This window comes from Solea senegalensis, linkage group LG10, assembly GCF_019176455.1.
Source record: "Solea senegalensis isolate Sse05_10M linkage group LG10, IFAPA_SoseM_1, whole genome shotgun sequence".
Classification (NCBI taxonomy): domain Eukaryota; kingdom Metazoa; phylum Chordata; class Actinopteri; order Pleuronectiformes; family Soleidae; genus Solea; species Solea senegalensis.
In genome coordinates, this window is record NC_058030.1 from 4726047 (window position 1) to 4748511 (window position 22465).

A 22465-nucleotide genomic window follows, 5' to 3' on the forward strand; every position below is an offset into this window, starting at 1 on the left:
TTCTCCCTCTATGTCCACCCTCACTCTTCTCTTAAGGGTTCGTATCTCATTCTTCATTCATCATTTTTTCGCTTCTCTCTACTGTATCCTCTAGCGACTCCCTCTGCTCATTTTGTGTGTCAGTGGTTACCATTCAGGACACAGATATCGCTGAGCAGTAATCACAGTGGCAGCCCATAGCAGCTTAAATGTGACAATCTGGGTCTAGGATTTAAAAAAACAAAACATCAAGCCTTGTTTGTGACATGCACATATGCTACAAACCTATAGCCCAGTGCTTCCCAAACGTTCTAGGACAAACTGTCAGGATCTATCATAATATAAATCATGACTAGAGCAAATGTGTGCATCATGAACAGAACGAACAACTGACTTACAGCCATATCTTGAATTAGTAGATTAAGAATGTTTAGTAAATGAATCACAACTTACTGCATGCACGTTATTTAAAACAACATATACAGATAAATCTAAAAAGTGTGGGAAATTTGAATTGAAGAAGTTGTTTGGGGACCCAAAAACTATTTCACATGCCCTGTCTTTGGGGACCCTGGGGGTAAGCAGAAAATCAATGAGATAATATCTGAAGATAAACCCCCTTAAGACAAAAAAAAAAACATTACTGATAGTGAATTTAGTTTATGTATGGGTTTTGTTTTCACACAATTGAATGCATGTAAAGTAGAGAAAGAGAAGTTTTTGTGTTCGGTACAAGATGTGACGTCTTCCCTGCTTTTATTCATTTATTATTAGTGTTAACTGTGCCAGAAAAGCATGTCTCTCAGGTCCCGTAAAGCCAAAATCTGCTCAGCCAACGTTCCCTCCGATGTGTGACATTCACACTTACAAAGATATGGACACGCCTGACCAAGCAACGCACCAGCACTTGAGCTTCTGAAGCTCAACGCACCGGTGGAGACCAGTGCACCAGACTCGCTGTGTTGAGTGTAAATGGAAAATGGAAAATGAGAGAGAAAGTGTGGGAGGGCGACGTAGTAAGTAAGTGCAAGAGAGAGGGATGCATTTGCTGATGAAGACACAGAAACTTTAACTGAAGAACTGAAGTGTCAGGAGAAGTTAAGTGTGATTAGGAGATGTGTCTGTGGGGCACAAGTGTGGTAATCTGCACTGCACATAAACATACATTTCAACTTGCACACATGCTCGCCGGGAAACGTACACCCAGTGGCTTTTGTCTCCGCCGACTCCGTCTCCCTCTGTGTGCACGAGAGGACGGATGGGAGAATCTCACCTCTTTCTATCAGTTCTCATTACCAGTCAAGCAGACATGAAAGACTATGGCGCTCATGATAGGGCGGGAAGATGACAGGAGGTGTGGTGCAGCTCCGCAACGCCAAACATCTCTGAGCACATCGAGAGCATAAACAGCAACACTGTGCTGTTTGCCTTTGCGTAGGTGCGCTGGTTTGTGTGCATTAAATCCTTTTTAACACCTCCTGCTGTCTGTGTTCATGTCAAGAGCAAGGGGGGGGTGGGACCAAATGAAAACCAGCAGAAATCATTGCACGTGTGGACAAATATTGAACACACATACACGTATTTTATCAGAAAACCTATGTAGGTAAACATACAGTGCATTGCTTGCTTGTTTGTTTTTCTGTGTCGGAATCAGGACTGCTGTGTCAGGCAGAAGAAAGTGCAAACCTGGTCCAAAAACAAACACCATCACAACAAATCATTACCATGCAAATTCAGTACAAACACACGACACAGACACACGCACACCCCATGTCCTTGGGATTCGCCAGGAGCAACAAGGGAGATTTGCAATGTGTGTGTGTGAGAGTGTGCAAGGAGTTCTTACCCCTTTAGGACCTTTTCTGACATAAACACTGACCTCCATCACAACTAGTAGTCCTCAGGGACCAAAATCACATTCTAATTGAAGGAATTGGTTAAGTTTAGGGCTCGGTTAGACCGGATTGTGGCTGGGTTAAGGTTTAGGCATTAGCTGGTGAGGGTTAAAGTGAGGACCAAAAAGCCATAGGGTTATTGGGTTTAGGTTAAGGGTGAGGCATTTAGTCGTGATGGTTAACGTTAGGATAAGGGGCAAGGGAAAGCATCACGCATCTATGAGTGTCCTCAGTCAGAACGCTGTGCGAGAATGTGAGTGTGTGTATCTGGCGTATACATTAAGATTGTCAGGACCAGTCGCCCTCATAGAGACAAAAGCCAAGCATCAATGAAGCAGAACCTCACATCTGAGGCTCTGGTTGAGTTTAGGATTAGATGTGAATTGTGGTTGGAGGAAAATACAGTGTAGTATTATCTCTAAGTGGTGCTTTTGTTTTTTCCTATCAAGGTCATGTAACCAGCTGTGAATGACAATCACTGGCCATGAAAGGATTTCCGGGACTCGACTGCGTTGGAAAGGTGATAGTCGTGGTCTGATTGTGCTTGTGAATAAGTGTGTCCTTCTTTGTGTGTGTCAGAGTGTACAAGCGGTACCAGGCTTGGAATCAGTACTCGTGCCTGATTAACTTGCCACTCCAGCCGGCTGATGAGAGGAATAGAGGGCTGAGGTGAGGTGGAACGCCTCGGTCAAGACATGGACAGCTGGGAACTGACCGAGTCCTGAACACGGGATGATGGGAAAACAATGGTGCTAATTAACTGACTTTGATTGGTTAGCCGGGCCTCTGCTAATCATTACCTCATTACTTGCATCTCTTGGGCAGTTTACAACCGGAAAATCTGTTTTTTTTTTCCTCCCCTTTTTCTTTTTTTTCCCCCCCTTCTCCTGTTGTTTTTTAGGCTTTTCTCATCTAAATGGATTCCACATCTGTTCGATGTGTCTGGGGGTACAGACATGAATTAGAATGTACGTCAGTGGGTTTCAACTCACCGAGAGCGAACAACAGGCCGAAACTGGCATGATTAACATACTGAAAGGCAGACGGAGAGAAACAGACAGGAACTTTCCGGTCTTCCTGAGACAATTAAAGGAATCAATTAGACAAAATGATAAGGCCTGCAGGCTGTCTGCTTTCTAATGCTAACATCTCTCACACCACAATTCACATCCAGTTGTGGAGGCTCTGATAGAACCTGTGTATTGAAGCGCTGCTTCTTTTGAGAAGAGGAGCAGCAGAAGGAATCAATGATAGACAAAGTTGTTGGGGGTAGAGAAAGAAGAATAAGGTGCAACAGCTGACAGACACCTGGTGGGGCAACAAGACAGGAGAAGGCTGTAGGCTGACAGGTCAAGACAATCATGTACTTTGTGCTGAAACAAAGACACAGGTTTCTTCTGTAATATGTGAGCTGAGGCTATAACCAAAGCAAGCCCTCATTCCTCCAACCAACACCACTTTATTGGAAATGTCATGTCAAGGCAGACGTGTTGTGTTGATTCGTGAGCTGGACCCTGAGGTGAAGAAGATGAATAACTGGCAACTCCTGTGCAGCACGGACAGGGGAGTCTTTCATGTGAACACTGACATGTTTTTATTGTTGTTCAGTGTTGGGAGTGTATTAGGACTTCTACATCATCGATATACCTACTCTTCACTTCATATGACTGTCTCCGTGCAGGTGTAGGTGACAGACACTATTATTCATACCTGTGAACAGCTGAGATGATCTAACCTGCTTGTTTTGCACATTTAGACACTGGGGCATCTACATAAAGTACATCCTCATCTAACGGTGAAAACCCAGCACCTAATGTGAAACCACTAAGTTGGTGAAAACTGACATGCCAAAATAATTGTTTCCTGACACTCTGCAATAACAGGCCTTTTAACGACATATCAAATCCATAGCAGTCAATCAAAGCTGTTACAACTTTTAGCTAATATATCGTCTAGTCATTATTCACAGCATGAGTAACACTGCCTCAATACAGCACATGAGGGTGTGATAAATGTGTGCGATAAGAACTGAAGCTTGATGGAGCTTTAAGGCTGAACTGCTGTTACCAGGTCCTGACTGTGGGGCAGTGTTCCCTCTTGTTACCAAGTATTGCAGGACATTTGACATATGTTTAAAATCTCTATGAGCTGTATCAATGAAAGACACTTATATCAATTACATGTTCTGTAAGCAGTAACACAACGTTAGCAAACAGCTGGAGAGGGGCATGGAAGCTTTTTTCAGGAGCATCCTTAGCCACTGTGAAGGAGGCATGTTACAGTAATCAATGCTAATAGATCCATAGGGGCCTCAATCATGTAATGTATGTAAGGTCAGATTCAGTTTAGTGAAACAGCGAATGGGGGAAGAAAATAAATGTGATCCATCGTCTGGTCCCACTCGAAAATTGTGCCTGAATCACACTTAATCCCACACATGAGCAACAAAGCTTCAGAAATAAACCTGTGCACTTCTTCAGGTATGACTGATTTATCTTCCCGAATACTTGAGCAGTCTAAAAAATGGTCCTACCAGCAGTGGCTGAAGTGGCACATATTAAGGGAAACACTTAAGCAAATCAATTGCATTGCACGCTCATGCTCTGGCTGCTGTGTGAGTTCCTGTGAGCTGTTTATAGTCCCTCAAGAGAAGGCGGGAGGGGGACACCTCTGTATCAAAACAATTCCACAGATCGCAAGAGGTGTGACATAAACAACAAGGCTCTTACCCTTCCCCTGTGAGCCCCTCTGACAGCCGACCAACTCGAACACTTACACGCAAGCACGCGCTGCACATGCGCATGGACGCACGCCGTCATACGCGTCAAATAGCAGCACATGCAATCCCATCAGCCCTCTTTGCGACTGCTTATCTCCCAGAGCAAAGGAGGAAGCATTAAAAATGAGCGCCTGCCATATGAAAGAGGTATGATGCATAAGAATAGAAAAGCCACTGGTGTGGAAAATCAATTTCACCAAGTCGTCAACATATAAGCTTATATTGGGTAAAATAGCCCACATTAGTCTGCCTTCTCATGCTAATCTGAGTGTGGAGGTAGAGGAGATGGGTGGAGAGATAAAGGTATGAGAGAAGTATGGAGGGAATTTGCCACTGAAGAGTGGGAGAAAGTAGGAATGGTTAAAAGACATGGACAGTGATGGGACCACAGTGGAGTACGAGAAAGGAAAAATAGCTCATGTCATGTGAGCAGAGTGCTTCCAATTTGTCACATGAATGTGTGAAACTATTGCAGTGGCTGTATCCATTAGACGGCACTCTGGAGCAGATCTACAGCATAGTATAACACTTATTTTCTTATTTTTTCCTGTCTTCTATGGAACAAACCTATGTGCTGTCTTTGTTATCTTCCTGCAGGTCAATGAGGGAGAATTCTGCACACACACACACACACACACCCCTGTGGATTGCACTGCCGCAACAAACATATGACCTTGATGTTTTATACAAGCACACCAGCTTCGTCCAGCAACACCAATAACAGCAAATTGATACTTCCATAGCCTCTAGCTGCTTTGCAGGGATCATGCTGACTAGAGTGTGGGTATGAGCTGAGGGCCCACACTCTGGGCTGTGGTCATGGCCTTCAGGGTACAATCATCTATTATGTGCAGAGCTCAGTATGGGATATCTTTTTTTTTTATTATTTTAGTCTCTAGGCACTGGGATAATGTGGTTGATGTCTTAGACACCAGTGTTGCCTATAGATAGAGAAGCTTTGTAAAATGGGGTGCAACAAAATGTAGGGTCTGCAGTAGTTGTGTCTCAATTCAGGCGGCCAGATTTCATAGACCAGGATGATGGCACCACATCACTGTGACTTGACTTTTCCCACTGGTGCAATGAATGTTGCCAACAAATATGTTCTTTCATTCCCTAGCAATGAAGGAACCAATGGGTGGATCTTTCCCAGAGGATTCACTGTAGGCTAGTGATAAATGTTTTTTTTATTAAAGAGGTAATGGTGGCCAACAACAACAATATAAACTCAGCACAAAAAAGTAAGCAAATGTGTGTTTGGTTGATTATTCCTTTGCTGTAACAATGCTTCTTGGCAATAAATCTTATAGTATTGGAAAGCATGTTTATTTCCTTTTAAATGGTGCCACATTTGTAAGGAAAATGCATTTGTTGAGTCCATGAAAACTTTTCTCTGCCAATGCCAAACAGTTTATTCTGTTATTGACTATTGTTTGGTGTCATTTATTGGATTGGATTATTGAAGAAAGAAGACATAATGTTAGAAATGTAAAAAAATTCTCCATTGAACAAACCATTGAACCATACACAGCCACAGCAGCCTGGCACCTCCTCCTCATGTTTGGTCCGACACTGCTGTGTGATGGCATTCCATTCTTCAACCAGCATTTGTCGCAAGTCAGCCAATGTGGTTGAGCTGATCCCACAGGTGTTCAATGGGGTTGAGGTCATCCTCTCCACTCCCAAGTTCTAGAGGTAGTGTCTCTGATAAGCCCCGCTCTGTGAGGGCGAGCTTTTTCATCTCGGAGGATAGAGTTCGGTCTCAGACTGTTGAGCTATGGGATTGCCACTAGTTACATAATCTCATCTCGATTTTCAGCACCTGGTGTACCAGAAGCTCCAAACAAGAGTCAATAGCTGAATAAGCTGTCTGGCACTGGACGAGAACAACTCTTCTGCTCATCTCACAAATGGATTTTCCTTACAAATCTGGCACCATTTGAAATGGACTTGTCAACAGTATAAGATTTAATAACCACCCAAACCACCCAAACACAGATTGCCTTACTTTACTTTTTACCAGAACTCTTGTAAACATGTTGAAGATCCACTGCATAAGATTTGGGAAGGTTTATTGGAAGTGCTTAAATATATGTATTTTTGTATACAGCGTAGTGTATGATTGCTTTAAATTGTTAAAAGTTTAAAAGACAGCAGGGAGAGAGGAAGGGCAGAAATAATTCTTAAAGAATATTAAAATTCTTGTTGCTATATGCAAAAGGCCACCAGTTCCCTGACGTGCTTGGGAATGGGTGGCGTGATTGGAGGACTCCTACAGTCTGTACCAATTTGTACACATTGGACCTTGCAGCGATCTGTATCCTGTCTATCTGTAGCACCTATGCTACATGACACCAGTATGTAATGCTACAAATCCTCTCTAGACTGGACTCATCTCATTTCAGTTTGGCATCTAAGGTCTATACAGTTATGTAGACCAGTGTTTCCCAACCCCGGTCCTCGGGGAACACTGCCCTGCATGTTTTAGATGTTGACCTGCTCCAACACACCTGATTCAAATGGTCAGCTCGTCACCAAGCTCTGCAGAAGCCTGATAACGAGCTGTTCATCTGAATCAGATGTGTTGGAGCAGCATCTAAAACATGCAGGGCAGTGTTCCCTGAGGACCAGGGTTGGGAAACACTGATGGAGACCATCACTTCCATTAGATGCATTGCCCACATTCTCCAAAGGAGGTAGCACCTGGATTGGAACAGAATTATTGGTTGGGTATAGATTATGGTTTTGTTCCAAGATAAATGATATGGTTTTACCCTCTGTACCAACAGCACCTTTTTTTCCAGGGACCTGGTTGGAGAGTAAACAGCATGCACCATTGGAAACCTGCCATTTCAATATTAAGCAGTGTCACATCACGTGTGGCCTTTACCACACTGATTGAGTTGGACAACTGAAATCTTTCATTACTTATAAAAACAATGAATAAATCCTTTTGGTAATATGCCTTGGAGGAAATTGAAGCAAAAGTGCAAATACCCCTTTGTTGAAAACTCAAATAATATGACAAAATTGTATCTTGAAAAACACACAAATGAGTTTCACACCTTTTGCAGTAATGCAAGCAGTAATGTCACGGCTTTCAGTGTCCACCGGGAGGCCTAATTACAGCAGGGCTGATAAAACAGCACAGGATGAAATTGGATGTCAAAAAGTGATGCTATAGATTAATGCATTTTTTTCCCTCTTCTACAATAAGGAAAAAAGTTCTACTCGTTACAAACTTTCATTCAACATTAAACCAACATCTTTAACTGGTTCCCAACACACTTGATTGACGGAGAGCAACGTTTTTAATTGAATGCAAACATTATTTTTTTTACTAATATTTAAATGTCACATAAGAGATGGCAGATTATGAGTTTCACTGATATGTCTGAGAGTTAAGCACAAACCACCTAAAGTGTGAAGTTGTTACAGTTGGGTGTTAACAGTCAGTATTAACACACTAAGAGCAGGCATACTATAGCAATGCAGCATTTAGGCCACAGCATGTTGGCTTGATGTTGGCTTCCATTCCAAAATTAAATTCAAGCATAAGGATTGCTGGGGGTATTTTTTATTTATTTTTTTAAACAGTGGAGGAAGAACATGTGGAGGGTATTTATGTATTTCTGCACAACGTGTGACACCTTGCAACTAATCTTGGCATTAGGCCATTTGGTGGCTGTGATGTCAAACACAGTTTTTGCTTGTTACGGTTGTTTCCATTGTGTAAGGTTGTTTTTGCAAATCAGCTCCTTTTCTTCCCGATCACTCTGCTCTTTGTCTGTAATTCTTGTGTTGTTTGCTTACTTTGAATTGTATGTGCGCACGCTTTCATTTTCACATCAGCCTCCAAGTCGTGCTCTCGGGACAACACTTTGCACTTTATGCCACAAAAAAAAAAGGTTTTTGCATACAAAAAGAAATCCTATTTAAGGCACTCAGAGAGGGTTTTAAAGTTTAAAGTGCCTTATTTATTTAGTGTAATCACAGTATCAGCCACCACAGGTGTGCAGTGCTCTCTTTCTCTCCTCCTCTCGATGTCAACACTGTCTTCTCAGTGATTTCAAGACAAACGTGATGACAGGTTTATTTATTACCTATGTGCACACTGAGATTTGACGTTCCTCTTTGGGGGGGGATAGGATGTCTCTCCTTCAACCTGGCTGCATAGAACCATGGTGATTAAAAATGCTCACTTTCTGTGTAACAGCAAATTGGATAAAATAATTGGAAAATATCAAAAAAAATAAATTGTGAATCAAACGACTTGTTTCACATTTATGAGCAATAGCAAATCATTTGCATATTGCAACTGAGACTTGGCTCTGCAAATATTCTCTTGTGTTATGTAAATGTAAATTATATGGATATACTGACACATTAGTTCAAGCCGGCGCCAAAATTATAGACATCTGTTCACCGATTGTGTGTTTAATGGTATGTGACGCTGCCGATGATTTTCTGTTCACGGGCTTATTGCCCTATTAGTAAAAAATAGATCCAACCACAGATTTACAAATGATTCTTACTGTACATGTCCTCTCAAGGTCAGATGGACATTATTAGCGCGACATTATCCAACACATTTTGACAAGTTATGTGAAAAAAAACTGGAGAAGAGTGTCCAACTGTGTCTTTCTGTAATTGAATTGTAATGGTTTAGCACTTTGTTTGCTGCCCCCGTAGTGGTGAATCATTGCTGCTGTGGTAGATTCAAGCACATGATATTAAACGGATCATATTTATGTTATGTTTTGGTCCTAATGACTGACTGACGACCTAAAAAAAAAAAAAAATCCCATCCACCAATCTCCGGATAAGAACTGTTACACCAAAAACAGCCATTATGGTCTAATTATCTTAAATCTATGCTATGCAGTTTGCAGTTCACATACACAAGCTTTGGCTGACAGTTAACCTTTACCAGCCTTGAACTCATCACCTGCAGTCATATGTGCGTGCATTTCTGTCAGCTGTATAAGTTATATTTAAGCTTAGTAGCTGACAGTGAGATCTACTGCATCCCAAATACAAAAACAAATACTGTGTGCGATAGATAAATCAAATACAGAGAACTGTCACCTTCGTGTGTCTGTTTACTCTTCTAACAAGAGGCCAGTAATTGAAGCTTTGTGCTGGGTTTTACTCATGACAGTTAAATAGTGCACAAAGACCCTCGAGCAAGCAAAGCTGTGCACTCTTCTTTTTATGACAACACACCAAGTGCAACAAAACCATAAGAACATTGCTAATAACTACACATCACATCACTGACAATGTCTGCTTCGTCTCTGTGATGAAAGATAATCTTGATTCAGAAACAAAATAAGCAAAATAAGCAAGTTAAGTCCACGAGATGATCCGTCTCTCACATGCAGACATGTTTTAGTCTGAATATATTAAAAGGCACGTCTCCCCCCTCCCCCAACAGCTGACATCATGATGGCATTTTTTTCTCCATCTCCTAAATGAGACTGACATTTAAATTCACAAGTTCAAATTTAATCATGCATGTCAATTTGTGTTTCTTGCAGGGTGTTATTATAGTTATTTGAGTACATTAACTGCATGCTGTCAAAGATAAGCCATCATCAACTCGGGTGAAATTTCTTTGCATTTTTTTTGTGCAGAGGAACGTGGAAAAATGTCTTCTTCTGTAAATCATTTGATGAAATGCATAGGGATTTTAGACCAGTAAAACAACAACGCTACTTCTAACAATAATAATAATAATAATAATGACAATAATAATGTTTTTCCCCTGAATAACTAAACCCACCTACATGGTTGATGAAATAAAAAAAAAACATGTGCAACTTACCCTGCCAATGATTCGAGGAAAGGGAGCTCTCTGGTTCTCAGTTACGATCATAGGAGGGACCAGCAAGGCTCTCTTGTGTCTGTATGGCCGCGTCTGGCCAAGACCCAGGATATTCTACAACAGAAAGGAGAACCACATTGTTAACACTTTGTGATTTCCCCAATTACAGTGTTTTAGGTTTTTACATATGAGATAATTAGAGGCAGTGACACTACCTTGTCATCATTTACCCTCAGCCCCACCAATGGCACATAAACACAGCAGGCAGTCAAGTGTGCATTTAAAATGCTGAGAAAAATATTCAAAGAAGGCCCTCTTGGAGTGCTTCCCAACTATGATAGCAGAGCAGTATGTATTATATAGTTAAAAAAATGCAGCGATGAGCCCGTGGGCATGAGACGAAAGGAGAGGAGAGGGAAATAAAAAGTGGGTAAACATCTGGTCAGTGGTAACATAGATGAAAAGAATTGGTAAAATGAAGATAATGAGAGATAAAAGCAGGTGCATTGTTTACAGAGACGGTGTGAAGCCACTCTGAAACGCTATTTCTGCTCTTAAGAACACAATAGTGTCATTTAATCCATCCATTATCCCACTGTTATGAACAAAGATGTGGCTGTTTAGGGTAAAATAGTTTGAGACTTTGCTCACTCTCCTCGGCATGCAGTCTGAGATCTGTGATACAGCTTTGATATTAACAGTCAACAGGGAACATTGGACCTTTGGAGGACAACAGTGTGCTGACCGTGTTCACAATCAATCCATAAAGTCAAATATAAGGGAAACAAGTTTATAATGAGATACATTTACAGCTCGGATACTTTTATCTCCAATTTGGCAGTTCTGATAACAAACCCGGATAACCAAAAAGTACATTTCTGCACAGCATATTTTTATGTTTTTGTTCTACAGTTGTGTCATTTTAGTCTGCTCATATGCTAATTTGGATATTCCCCCACACACTTCATATCCTGCCTCATATCTGCTATCAATCAAACACGACCGATGCACATGAAAAGGAGAAATTCTGCTGTTTATCAAATACCTTGTTTTTTTTTTTCCTTTTTCACTGATAAGGAAATACATAGCAGAGGAAATTCATTTTGGTGTATTATTGACTGCCAAAAAAACGTATCAGTTGTTCTGCCCCATGCTTCGCGGTCGCTTTAAGATCATCATCAATACATGTTAAAAATGAAGTTAAAACAATTGTCAATGAAGTCATGATAGAACTCTTTGAGAGACTTGATGGTGACTTTTCCAAGAGTTTGTGTGGATTAGTCAAGCCAGAGAAGAAGTTACGCTAACTGCTAACCTAGTAGCTAGTGATGCTGCGCAAGGCCTCGCTAATGAGCTAAAGACCGGTGACCTCTATGGTGAAGTCTGTGTAGAGTTGCCTGTGTGGAGCTTAGTGATGGGAAGTTAGACTCTTCTTACTGACTCGGATCTTTTACTCTCGAACAGTAAATTGAACTAATCTTTTTTTGAGTCATTTCGTTCATATCGTTCATTTTTACAGCGGGTGGCGCTGTATCCCTCTTGTGGGCGTTGTAAAAAAGGCCGCGGTTCTCAAACAAAATGCAATTCAAACCATATGAAACCCTAGGAAAGCAAATACACACCTCAATAAAGTGACAAGTGACTTGTGTCCTGTGACTTGTGTCCTCTGCCATTGTTGTTTAACAGCACGACAGTGACTCGGTAGCTGTCACGTGACCTGAGGACGGACGCTCGCTCAGTTGATTGAATCCTGAACTAATCATTTCTATTTCCTGTCCTGCTGAGCTTATGCAGCTGCCTGCCACCATGTAGCGAAGGAAGGTACTGCATGAAAATGAACGAATCACTCACTAAGATGACTCATTACTCCCGAGTCATATAAAAGATTAGTTCATTTTGAACGAATCGTTCACGAACGACACATCACTAGTGGAGCTGCCAAAGTGTGGATTTAGCCGGTATCGTCAGCTACGTGAGTTTTCTCCTCCGCGTGGATCGCCTCCTCCTCATCACCTTTCGTCCTGCTTCTGCTGGCCTGCATCCTGTGTGTGTGTGTGTGTGTGTGTGTGTGGCTACAGCACCTGTGTATTAAAGGTACCGTTTCTTTGTTTTGGCCCTTGTGGTGAAGCAGCCATTGTGTTTTTGGCTACAACGCACTCGAGCTACATTCAGGCCTGCATCTTTTGAACTGGTATTTAATTGTGTTATGTAATTTATTGCCAGCTATTTTATTTAGTTTAATGTTCAGGTGTACACAAGTCTCATTTGGAAAAACTGTGAAGATGTGTAACTGCTGAATTTAATTTGTTGAGTAAATAATTGAATATTTGTCATAAGAACAGTTGTGATTACTGACTTAACTATTCTGTTCCCTAAGTATAAGAGCAATTTTATTTGGAAACTGTGTTTTGGAGTACTGTGTTTAGATTTTGGGTTAAAGGATACAGTGCTTTACAGTCATATACATTTACTGGATTAAGTTCATTAGAGAAACTCAATACGCAATACTACATCGTGAAAGAGCTCAGGTTAGCCACCTCTGATCTTAGTAAAACACACTAGAGAGGCGCTACAATAGGATGAGTGCAAATGCCGAATGGAGAGTTTTTTTTTGGTTTCATTTGCAATGCAAATAGTCTCTTTTGTCCTTCGTGCAGTGCACACGGTTGTGCTTTGGGTTGTGTGTGCATGCGCAGGAGGCTGTTTGTGTGTTAACTGTTCACACTGCTGTTCTTGGCTGACGGGGACTCTGGCTCCACTCTCACCCCTGTCAGAATGACTGAAAGAGAACAGGTAAGAGGGAAAAACTGAGCCATTTGTTTACAGCAGACTGTCGACTCTCAGGCAGCGAGGGCAAAGCCGCCGTGGCTATATCCCGCAAAAAAAAAAACACCCGCCGGCCACCTCACCCCCTCCACCCTGCAACGGTCGTGGAGAGAACGCAATTAAACAGTCATCATAAACACAACCCGAGCAGAACAAACCAAAGATACACTGAATGGTCTCTGAAATAGCCACTCTTATCAAACCCACTGGGGGGTGACCTTTCAAATGTCACAGACAGAAATCTAAAACTGGACCTGAAGCGGTTAAACAGAACACTGCACAACACTGTTTGAGATTATGTGACCATTTTTTGTGTGTGTGTGTGTGTGTGTACTTGTATATGTTACTTCTTTAGGACCTTTGTTTGGCATAAGCACAGAACCTTGTCCTAATGAGGCAGAATCCTAATGACTGAGGAACTAGTTTGGTTTAAGGCTAAGATTTGAGTTATAGGTTAAGGTTAAGGTTAGGGTTACGCATGATCTGGATATGGTTAACGTTTGGGATAAGGCTGTGTGTGTGTGTGTACAGTATGTGGCCAGTTCACAAGCGAGCTGATGGAGTTTTAAGCACTACCCGTGCAAAATCAAGCCTGACTGAAGCCCAGGGATGAGTCCATCAATCCCATCATGCACTGGTCTTGGCCGTGTGGTATTCGTAATGGGGGTAGAGAGAGAAAAGCTGCAAGGCAAACAGACACCATGAGGTATTTTTAGTGGCTGGAAGTGGGGACTGGTGGAAAGGGGTTAGGGCTAAGATGGATCAGGCTGTCGGATCCACATCTTCACTGAGCAGAGATTCGGTAGATATGGGGAGGGAGCTTCTGTGCTTTAAAACCCATTAAGTCCTGCAGGTGCATCAGGAGAGCGAGACACGCTGGTGTTAAGCTGGACAGAGACATTTGTCCTGCCACTGAGGATGGCTCACTGCAGGGTATTCTGGGAAAGAGACTCAGTCCTACTTTCTCTCCCTCTCACCTCTTTACCTGCCGCTTTGCAGCAACGGCTTCTCTTCCCACTTTCTGCCTTCACAGTGTGTGTACGTGCGTGCGTGCGTGTGTGTGTGTGTTTGATAAAGTGTTCTTACTGCCTGGAACCAACGTAAGGAAAGGAAGTGATGAATCTTTAATGTGTCCCATTCATAAATCACTGTCACACCATCCACCCAGACCCAACATTTACACGTCTTTCTGTCTGTCTCTCAGATGATCACGAGGTCATATTAGTGTTCTGAGTTAAAGGTGCAATTACACACAACACAGGGGTATTTCAAGAGACTTTGGATGCCAAAGGCAAAATGGATCCTTTGGGGCAATACAATACCACTTGTTTGTGTGCAATACACCACTGATATCAGAATATCTTTATTGCCATTGCACATTATCTGCACAATTCACAAAAAAAAACTAGAAAGAAATATGTTATTGATTGAATCTAATTTCTATAAAAAAAATGTATTTCCTCCTTATTCTCTTCCTTCGTTATTTTGTCCATGGTTCAAATGTAGCCACTCTGAAATGAAGAAGCTTTTAGCAGCAAGCTAGAGCCATTTGTTAGGGAGATTTCAACCGCGGTGTCATTGCAGTCTTCTGTACATGGAACTTAAGAGGGATCTCACAAAGTTGTTCTAACATAATCCGTTGTTCACCGCCACTCTAAGAACCTTAAAACGGAGGCAATTGCTTTGCTTGTGCTTCTAAGATCATGTGGGAACATCCCATGGTCTCAGATATGAAGAGACCTTCATGCAGTATGTGTGTGTGTGTGTGTGTGTGATAAAAAAAAGGAGCTTTTATCATTGTCACTGTAGCGTACTGAGCGTTACTGTGGCAGCAAAGTCACGTCCTTGTCCATTGTGCCATTTTCACTCTAAATGCTATATTGAGAAGTGCCATTACTCATTTCTGACCATGTGTTGGCGACCTGGTGACAAATGGATAATATCAAGGCCAGCTATTCAATGCAGTATAAAAATTGGATATGCAGTTAGGTCGGGCAATCAGTCAACTCTCCAAACACCCAGTTAAGCTGACTTTTGTTGGTGTCAGCAGTAGGCACACTCACATGGCAGTTTGTTAAATAACCTCAGCTAAATGTAATGCAGTGTGATATAGCATCGCTGCGTCAAAGCCTGAGCTTCATTGCATTTTTCTTATAATGGAAAAAGATCTTTTACAGAAATGCTGATTTGAGTTTCTGGTCATTTATGTGGCTGCCATTGTGTATTACCGTACCTGGACAGGTGTTCCCATTGACATGTCTGTCCTCATGATCATCAATAATTGATCTATCGTTTATACAACGTATATACATACATGTATATATATATATGTATATATACATGTATATATATATATATATATATATATATATATATATATATACATACATATATATACATACATTTATATACATATATACACATATATACATATATATATATATACATACATATACATCAATAATTTAAAGAGATGAGAATTGTCAAAAAAATTATATTGGGAAAATTGAACATGACAAACATCTACACCTAAAATGTTTGTCGGTTTTTGAGTTGATCAAAATTCACAGTACTGTGCAAACTGTCATGTTGGGTAAACAGGAATGATCTACGCTCACCCGTTTTGATGATCAAGAACAGCGTCTCTGTGTCTTTAAGGTGAAAGCTATTTCTAAGAAAAACGCTTCCGTTATCTTAGGCTGACCTAAAAAAGTCATTCATGTGATGATCCATGTTTGTCTCACAGTCAGACTCCGCTTTTATTTGCAGCTGGTACAGAAGCAGGGAAGGGAGCTTTTAACTATATCTAAGAGAGCGGAACATCATTTTCTTTATCTAATTTTAGTTCATCTGCTTCACTTCTCACCTACTTCTAAAGATTTATTGCAAAATGTTCAGAATAATTTAACATATAGAGGCTGATGGACCGGAACAAGACTCAGTTTGTGGCTGAAAAAAAAACAAACATTATATTTAAATACTTGAGATATCATGAGCCTTCCTGCTTGGGAGACTTTGTTTTTTAAAATCACCCATGAAAAAACACTTTCTTTATGGTCCCATAGATGCATTCACAAATCAAAATATAGTCACTTTACTGCGGCGCAAAGACAAAATGACTAATCAAAGTCATTAATACATAATAAAGAAATTGTTAATTCATTTAGTAGTCAATTATTATTGATGAACTATTTGTTCCAGGCCTATAATCAACCCATAAGTACAAAACAAAGAATTTCCATTTATACACATGAATAGTAAATTATTGATATACTAACAAAATAGCACCTGGATTACAGTTCAAGAAGAATTATAGTAATAATAGTCCACGAAGAAAAGAAAGTCATGACATTTGACATGTTGTTAAAAAAAATATCACCGAATAATGAAGTTTGGACTTCATTGTTAACCTTGAATCAAAACATAATTATGTGAGTAGCTTTAGTGTCATCCTCATTTTCCACCATCTATGTCGCGCATGATGTTGGCCAAAGCATTTAGCATATTCCCTTTTTTTTGTTTTAAATTAGACACATCTGTAATTTGAAGGTGAGAATTTGTTTTGCTGGTAAAGTAACGTGTTGTCGAGCCTTTGGTTTGATCCCTCGCACACTAAAAGCAAAAGAAGGAAGTTTGCAGATGTACAGTATGAAACCAGGATGACTGAGGACTAATAAAAAGCCACACAATAGACAAAAGAGTGAGACATGAGTGGGACAAAGACAGAAAGAGGAAGATTATTTGTGTTTTGTTGTATAATGTGGGCTGTTGTGCTTGCGCTGCTGCGGCTGCAACATGTCAAATCTTATTCATCCCCAGAAAGCCTTCCCAAACATCCGCACAAAAAAAAAAAATCTATTTCCCTCTTTGCAGGATGAGGATTCTGCTCAGGATGCAACATTACATTTCATTTAGTACGTGGAAATGGATGAAACGTAACAAAAGCAAAATAAATAGGCTTTTGGATTCAGATTATTTTTCCTCTTATCAGCGGTTACATTTGAATGGTTCCTGTTTATGCCCCCCCAAAGGCAAGGAAATGTTCTGCATAACTGTTGTTCTGCATAACCCGACCAAAACAACACAGAATAATACACGGACAACAAAAAAAAAGAAAAGTCCATATCTCGGAGCATGCATTTGTTAAATTGAAATGCATTCTTCCATTAATTCACATATTGATCGGTTGCAAAAAAAGGGTTTGGGGGTAAAATACTCTTTGAATTCAGAGTTTCCTTCATAATAAGAGTCGTTCATCAGCAGCGGCTCACCCTCTGGGCCTGTGTTACAGCAAACTAACAGCTCACGCATGGAATTAAAAACTGATTCTACTCCTCCTTCGCTCACAGCGCTTATCAATTATCAGCGGCCAATGTTTTTTTATTTTTGTTTACCCACACAAAACGCCATTTGTTATGCCAGTAAATTCACAATGAAATGTTTCCGCTCCAGCTTTGGGAAGGAAACAAAGGGAGGTTTGGACAAATAGAGAAACTAACTGTCTGGAGCGTAACAAAGAGATTCGGTTACACAGATATGATTTGAAAAAACAAAGCCAACTCAGTGGGGAAAATAAAGTGAAAAGTGGAGGAAAAAGGCGTTACGGCAGTTAAGACGACCGCGAGCACTTCCTGCAGTCCGTGGAGTCGCTGTGCGAGTGGATCCTCTGGCTTATTGAAACCCACTTTTAAATGTGTCATGAGTTAGTTACAGAAGCTGCCACTGCTCTGAGCATGTGTTTCATGATGGGCCTCCAGGGAGATGTGAGGCAGGGGAGTTAGAAGACGCGACAGGATATGGACAGAGAATGGAACAAAAAGATTTTCTGCTTCTACGAGTCCCAGAGCTTGACGAGCGACCGCACGTTAATTGATGGCGATATAATAACAGCTTTTCGAACGCGTCGCCTCTGCCTTGCTCCTGTCTGTCTCTCTGTCCCCGCGTCTTCCAAACCATCTTCATTCATCTTTGATTGTCTCCTTCAACTTAATTTATGCACATGACACCATGTTTGTGCACTAGAAGAACAAACAACTCCCCGATAAAGCACCGATAAGCATTTGTCCGCAGGACAGATGGACAGTTAATCATAGGAACATTTTAGAATAAGACAAAATGATGAAAACAGTTATAATAAATTCCGTCTTCAAATAACATTCTCCGTTGTTGGCTCCGGGCAAATATTACTCCACACTTTAATAGACAGTTCCAACTAAATACAACAAGGCTCCCACTGAATTATTGCACGTCATGACCTTCTTTCCTTGGCTGAGACATAAATTAATCTTTTTTTGTGGCTGAATTTCATACGTTTCCCTCTGTCAGACTTTATTGCAATGTCAATCACTTCAGTCAGCGTCATTTATAATACAATCACGGTGTCGCAAGGTATTAAAAATGTAGAAAAAATAACATGGTAAAGCCACGGCTGTGCATAGAGCCGAATTGACAGCAAACGTTGAGTTGATCAACACACAAACAACACACCTTTACATTACACATGACTTGCCAGACACTAATTCACTTGCCAAGGTAACGCACGCGGACAGGCAATCAAATGAATGATGGCGAGAGGCACAAACAAACTAGTGCCATTTCATGCCAGATAGGGATGAGGACACATTCATTAAGCTCTGAGCTGGAGGAAGAGTAGCAGCAGGACACTGAGCACTGCAGCAGGAAGACAAATGATCTCTGGGAAGGAAACTCCAGCTCAACCTGCAGCCTCTGGAAACCTTTTCCTAATCAACTTAGCATATTCTGACTAAACAGCGTTATAAAGAGGATACGAATGAGGGGACAATGGTGTTTATTCAGGTGCCCGGAGATTTATATTGCATTCAATGTGCTGTGTACAGAAACACATTTCTGTAGATTAGACCAACAAAGGGACACATTCACACGGAAACAAAGCGCTATGCCGAGGAGCCAAATTCTCATATAACTGGGACCAGCGGGAGTAATAGCCTACTGGTACAGAACCATTACAGCTGTTTATGTCGCCCGATAAAAGTAAACAAAAGTTTCCTTTCCCCGTCTGCTCTGTGCGACCTCATGCATGAGTAATGAGTAAAAAAAGACACGCGTAAGGGGAAACGTTCTCACCTTTGGGTGTTCTATAAAAGTTATGGTCCCAGTTTATTCTATTATAAAACAAATTGTAGTGCAATTCTGCCCCTGAGCAGGAGGTTTGCAACAAGGTAGGCGACGCAGGGAATTGCCCAGAGCCCTGAGGAGAGAGGTGGGTGACCAAAAACAACTGATTACTCAAGAGAACCCCCTCGAATTGTAATAATTGGTAATAAACACGGGCATGCACTCCAAAAACCCAACACGGAGGTCAACTATCTTGCTAAAATAAAATATCTTTTTAAAAGAGGGTTGAATATAGAGCGGAACGATTTAGGGAGAATATAATTTTAAGATTGAATTCACTATGTCATAAGTCAGTCTTCAATTGTGATGGAGCATTAAAGACACCATTACAAATATAAATAAACCAGTGCACACAAGTCAACCCTGCAGTGGACACGCTGACATTATCCTGTCACTGTGACATTAACGGTGTTTGGAACCTTTACAAAAGCCATAGATTTTTTTTTCAGTGTCAATGAAAACGGAATCAATAATCCTGGCTGCCTATCATGAAACATGAAGTCCGTCAGTCGCAGACAGATTTAGTGCCCGGGCTCAGTTGTAGCTGCCATCTGCAAAAGTGCTATAGACACATCTCTGGTGACGTGACAATATGCTCACAGGCTTGGCAGAGCATAGCAGCGGCTCCCTCAAGTTCCTTTTTTAGCAAATCAGACCCCTTTCTTTCGACTTTCAACTGCACTTTTTCTCCGTTTAACGTCCGTCACGCCTCACTGTGCTTGGCGCGTGTCATCTTTCGCTCGTCTTGAAAAGCAAAACAATCGTTTTCCTCTCGTTTAAATGCCAATAATCGCTACCTAAATATGTGTCACGGAAGGTTATCCTCTGCTGCACGTGAACACCAAGATGACAGAAATGTGTATCGACTGTTGATCGCGGCATCTCGGAGACGGTGTTATTATGTTAACGGATGATAATTGAGGTCGCGTGTGTGACTGATTACAGTTCATGAGCATATGCATGAATATGACTGACAACAGATGCCTGCGAACAATTTGCATTTGTTTATTCAATGCATTTCCAATGTGTGAATGTTTTGTGAACCACGCCCACTGCTTTTGTGCATGACGATGTCGATTGTGACTCATATTATGACTCCTCACTTGAAGGAATACTTTAACATTCGATTATGCTACCGCTAAATTGGAATTCACAATGTCACTCTTACAAACCAAACCAAATTAAAATCCGTCTAGATTAAAAAAACATGTCAAAAAAAGGCCTAGATGCCTTTTTTTGACATGTTTTTTTAATCTAGACGGATTTTAATTCCAGATTTGTTGCCAGGCCGGATTTGTTTCTTCTCTTTGTTCTAAGCTAAGCTGAGTAGCTGCATAGTATTTGCAAAACAGACACGACAGAAGTAAATCCGTGTCCTCTAAATCTTGGCAAGGATGCAAAGAACTTTATTTCCCGAAATATCAAACGGGAAAAGGTTGTAAATCCTCTTCCTCTACTTTATACTACATTACTTTGACCTTTTTATTCTTTAATGGAGTCTAACCTTCTCCAATTTGATTGAGTATAAATAACCCAACTATAAAACAAACACACACACAGCAGTTTTACTCACCCTGAGTGTGTGCGGCGACTGTCCAGTGATGGCCAGCTGTGCCACGTCATCCGCGTGCGTGCTGATGCCGTGGATGAAAAGGACCGGTGGGCTGTGCAGGACGTCCCGACGCGGGACCAGGTTCAAATCCCCGTCCACCTCGAAGCTGGGATCCGAGACTTCGAACGCCACGTCGTCGTTCCCTGCGCAGTCATCGAACTCGACTGGAAGAAACACACGGAATGGGCGGATGTTACGACGCTGCCACTTGGAATGGGCTCCACGCTACAGATGTGTCAAGAAAAATCAGCCTCATGGAGCACAGTCGCTGAGGTACACGCACCGCGGCGTAAAAGACAGGGATTTGAGGAATTGCCAAACAATCCATGAAAACAAGTATTTCTCAGATATAAAGAGATGCCCTGAGGAAAAACATACCCTGAAGAAATAATACAATGTTGTGAAAAGCTCTTTGAGCGAGACTACAACAAAAGTCAGGGATTTTTTTTTTCTTATATATATATATATATATACATATATATATATATACATATATATATATATATATATATATATATATATATATATATATATATATATACATATATATATATATATATATATATATATATATATATATATATATATACATATACACGGTATAACTGCTGCAATATTTATGATCTGCTGAAAAGTGTGGTGCACATAAATATGTCCAACTTGCTCTTGGGGGACTATGACTTCCACTACAGGCAATGCAGTGCAGGGCCAGGGGGAAAAAAAAAAGGAAAGTTTCACCTCTGAGTAACATTCATGTGAATGTCTTTCCTGACTGAGGAAGATACCACCGAGAGCTCTGCCAGGTCTTATCCCCTCTGATCATGTTCATCCCCTCTTTATCTCTCTTGCACACTCCCCCTGTTGTCGCGACATGATCCCTCCCCATCGTCAGCCCTGACAACACTCCCCCACCCACATCCTTCACCTCCCCCTTTACCGCGACCTCCCGTGGCAATCCCTACTGCTGTGGATCGTGGAGGACATGAACATGTGTTGTGGATTATGAAAGACAGGAATGGAAGAAAAAAAAAAACAAAAACAAAAGAAGACGTGTGCAATGGATGCTCAGTGTGAAATCATTTCAAGCCTCCCAGTTCCTGCCTCAGACGGCAGCTTGTTTAAGTCTACATCATTTCTTTTTGAGGATTCTGTTTGAAATCAGGGTTTCCCCCCGCAGTGAAAACACGACTTACAAGATCTTCCATACGGCATAATTATCAATATTAATGAAGCCACATGTGTTTGGACTGGCATGTCTGTTATCGGGTTCAGAAAACTGTTTATTGAATAAACTGATTAGTGTATTTTGAAAAAAGGAACACATGTATATTATATAAAATATTATATAAATTATGGCTGTGGGTAAAAATCCTTGGGTGATATATCATTAA

General features: G+C 41.0%; 1 protein-coding gene across 4 annotated transcripts in view; it reads right to left on the reverse strand.

Annotated features, from left to right (window-relative positions):
• The window catches only part of cdh13 (cadherin 13, H-cadherin (heart)), a 326188-nt gene that overhangs the window by 197561 nt on the left and 106162 nt on the right, over window positions 1-22465 (reverse strand). For all 4 annotated transcript variants that reach the window (XR_006361196.1, XR_006361194.1, XR_006361195.1 and 1 more), the window contains exons 3-4: window positions 21036-21238; window positions 10481-10594 (exon numbers count right to left, since the gene is read on the reverse strand). Coding sequence is in view for 1 of the 4 variants with exons in the window: in XM_044036748.1 (XP_043892683.1) it covers window positions 10481-10594; window positions 21036-21238 (317 nt within the window). In the remaining 3 variants the exon portion in view is untranslated. The remainder of the gene's footprint in view (window positions 1-10480; window positions 10595-21035; window positions 21239-22465) is intronic.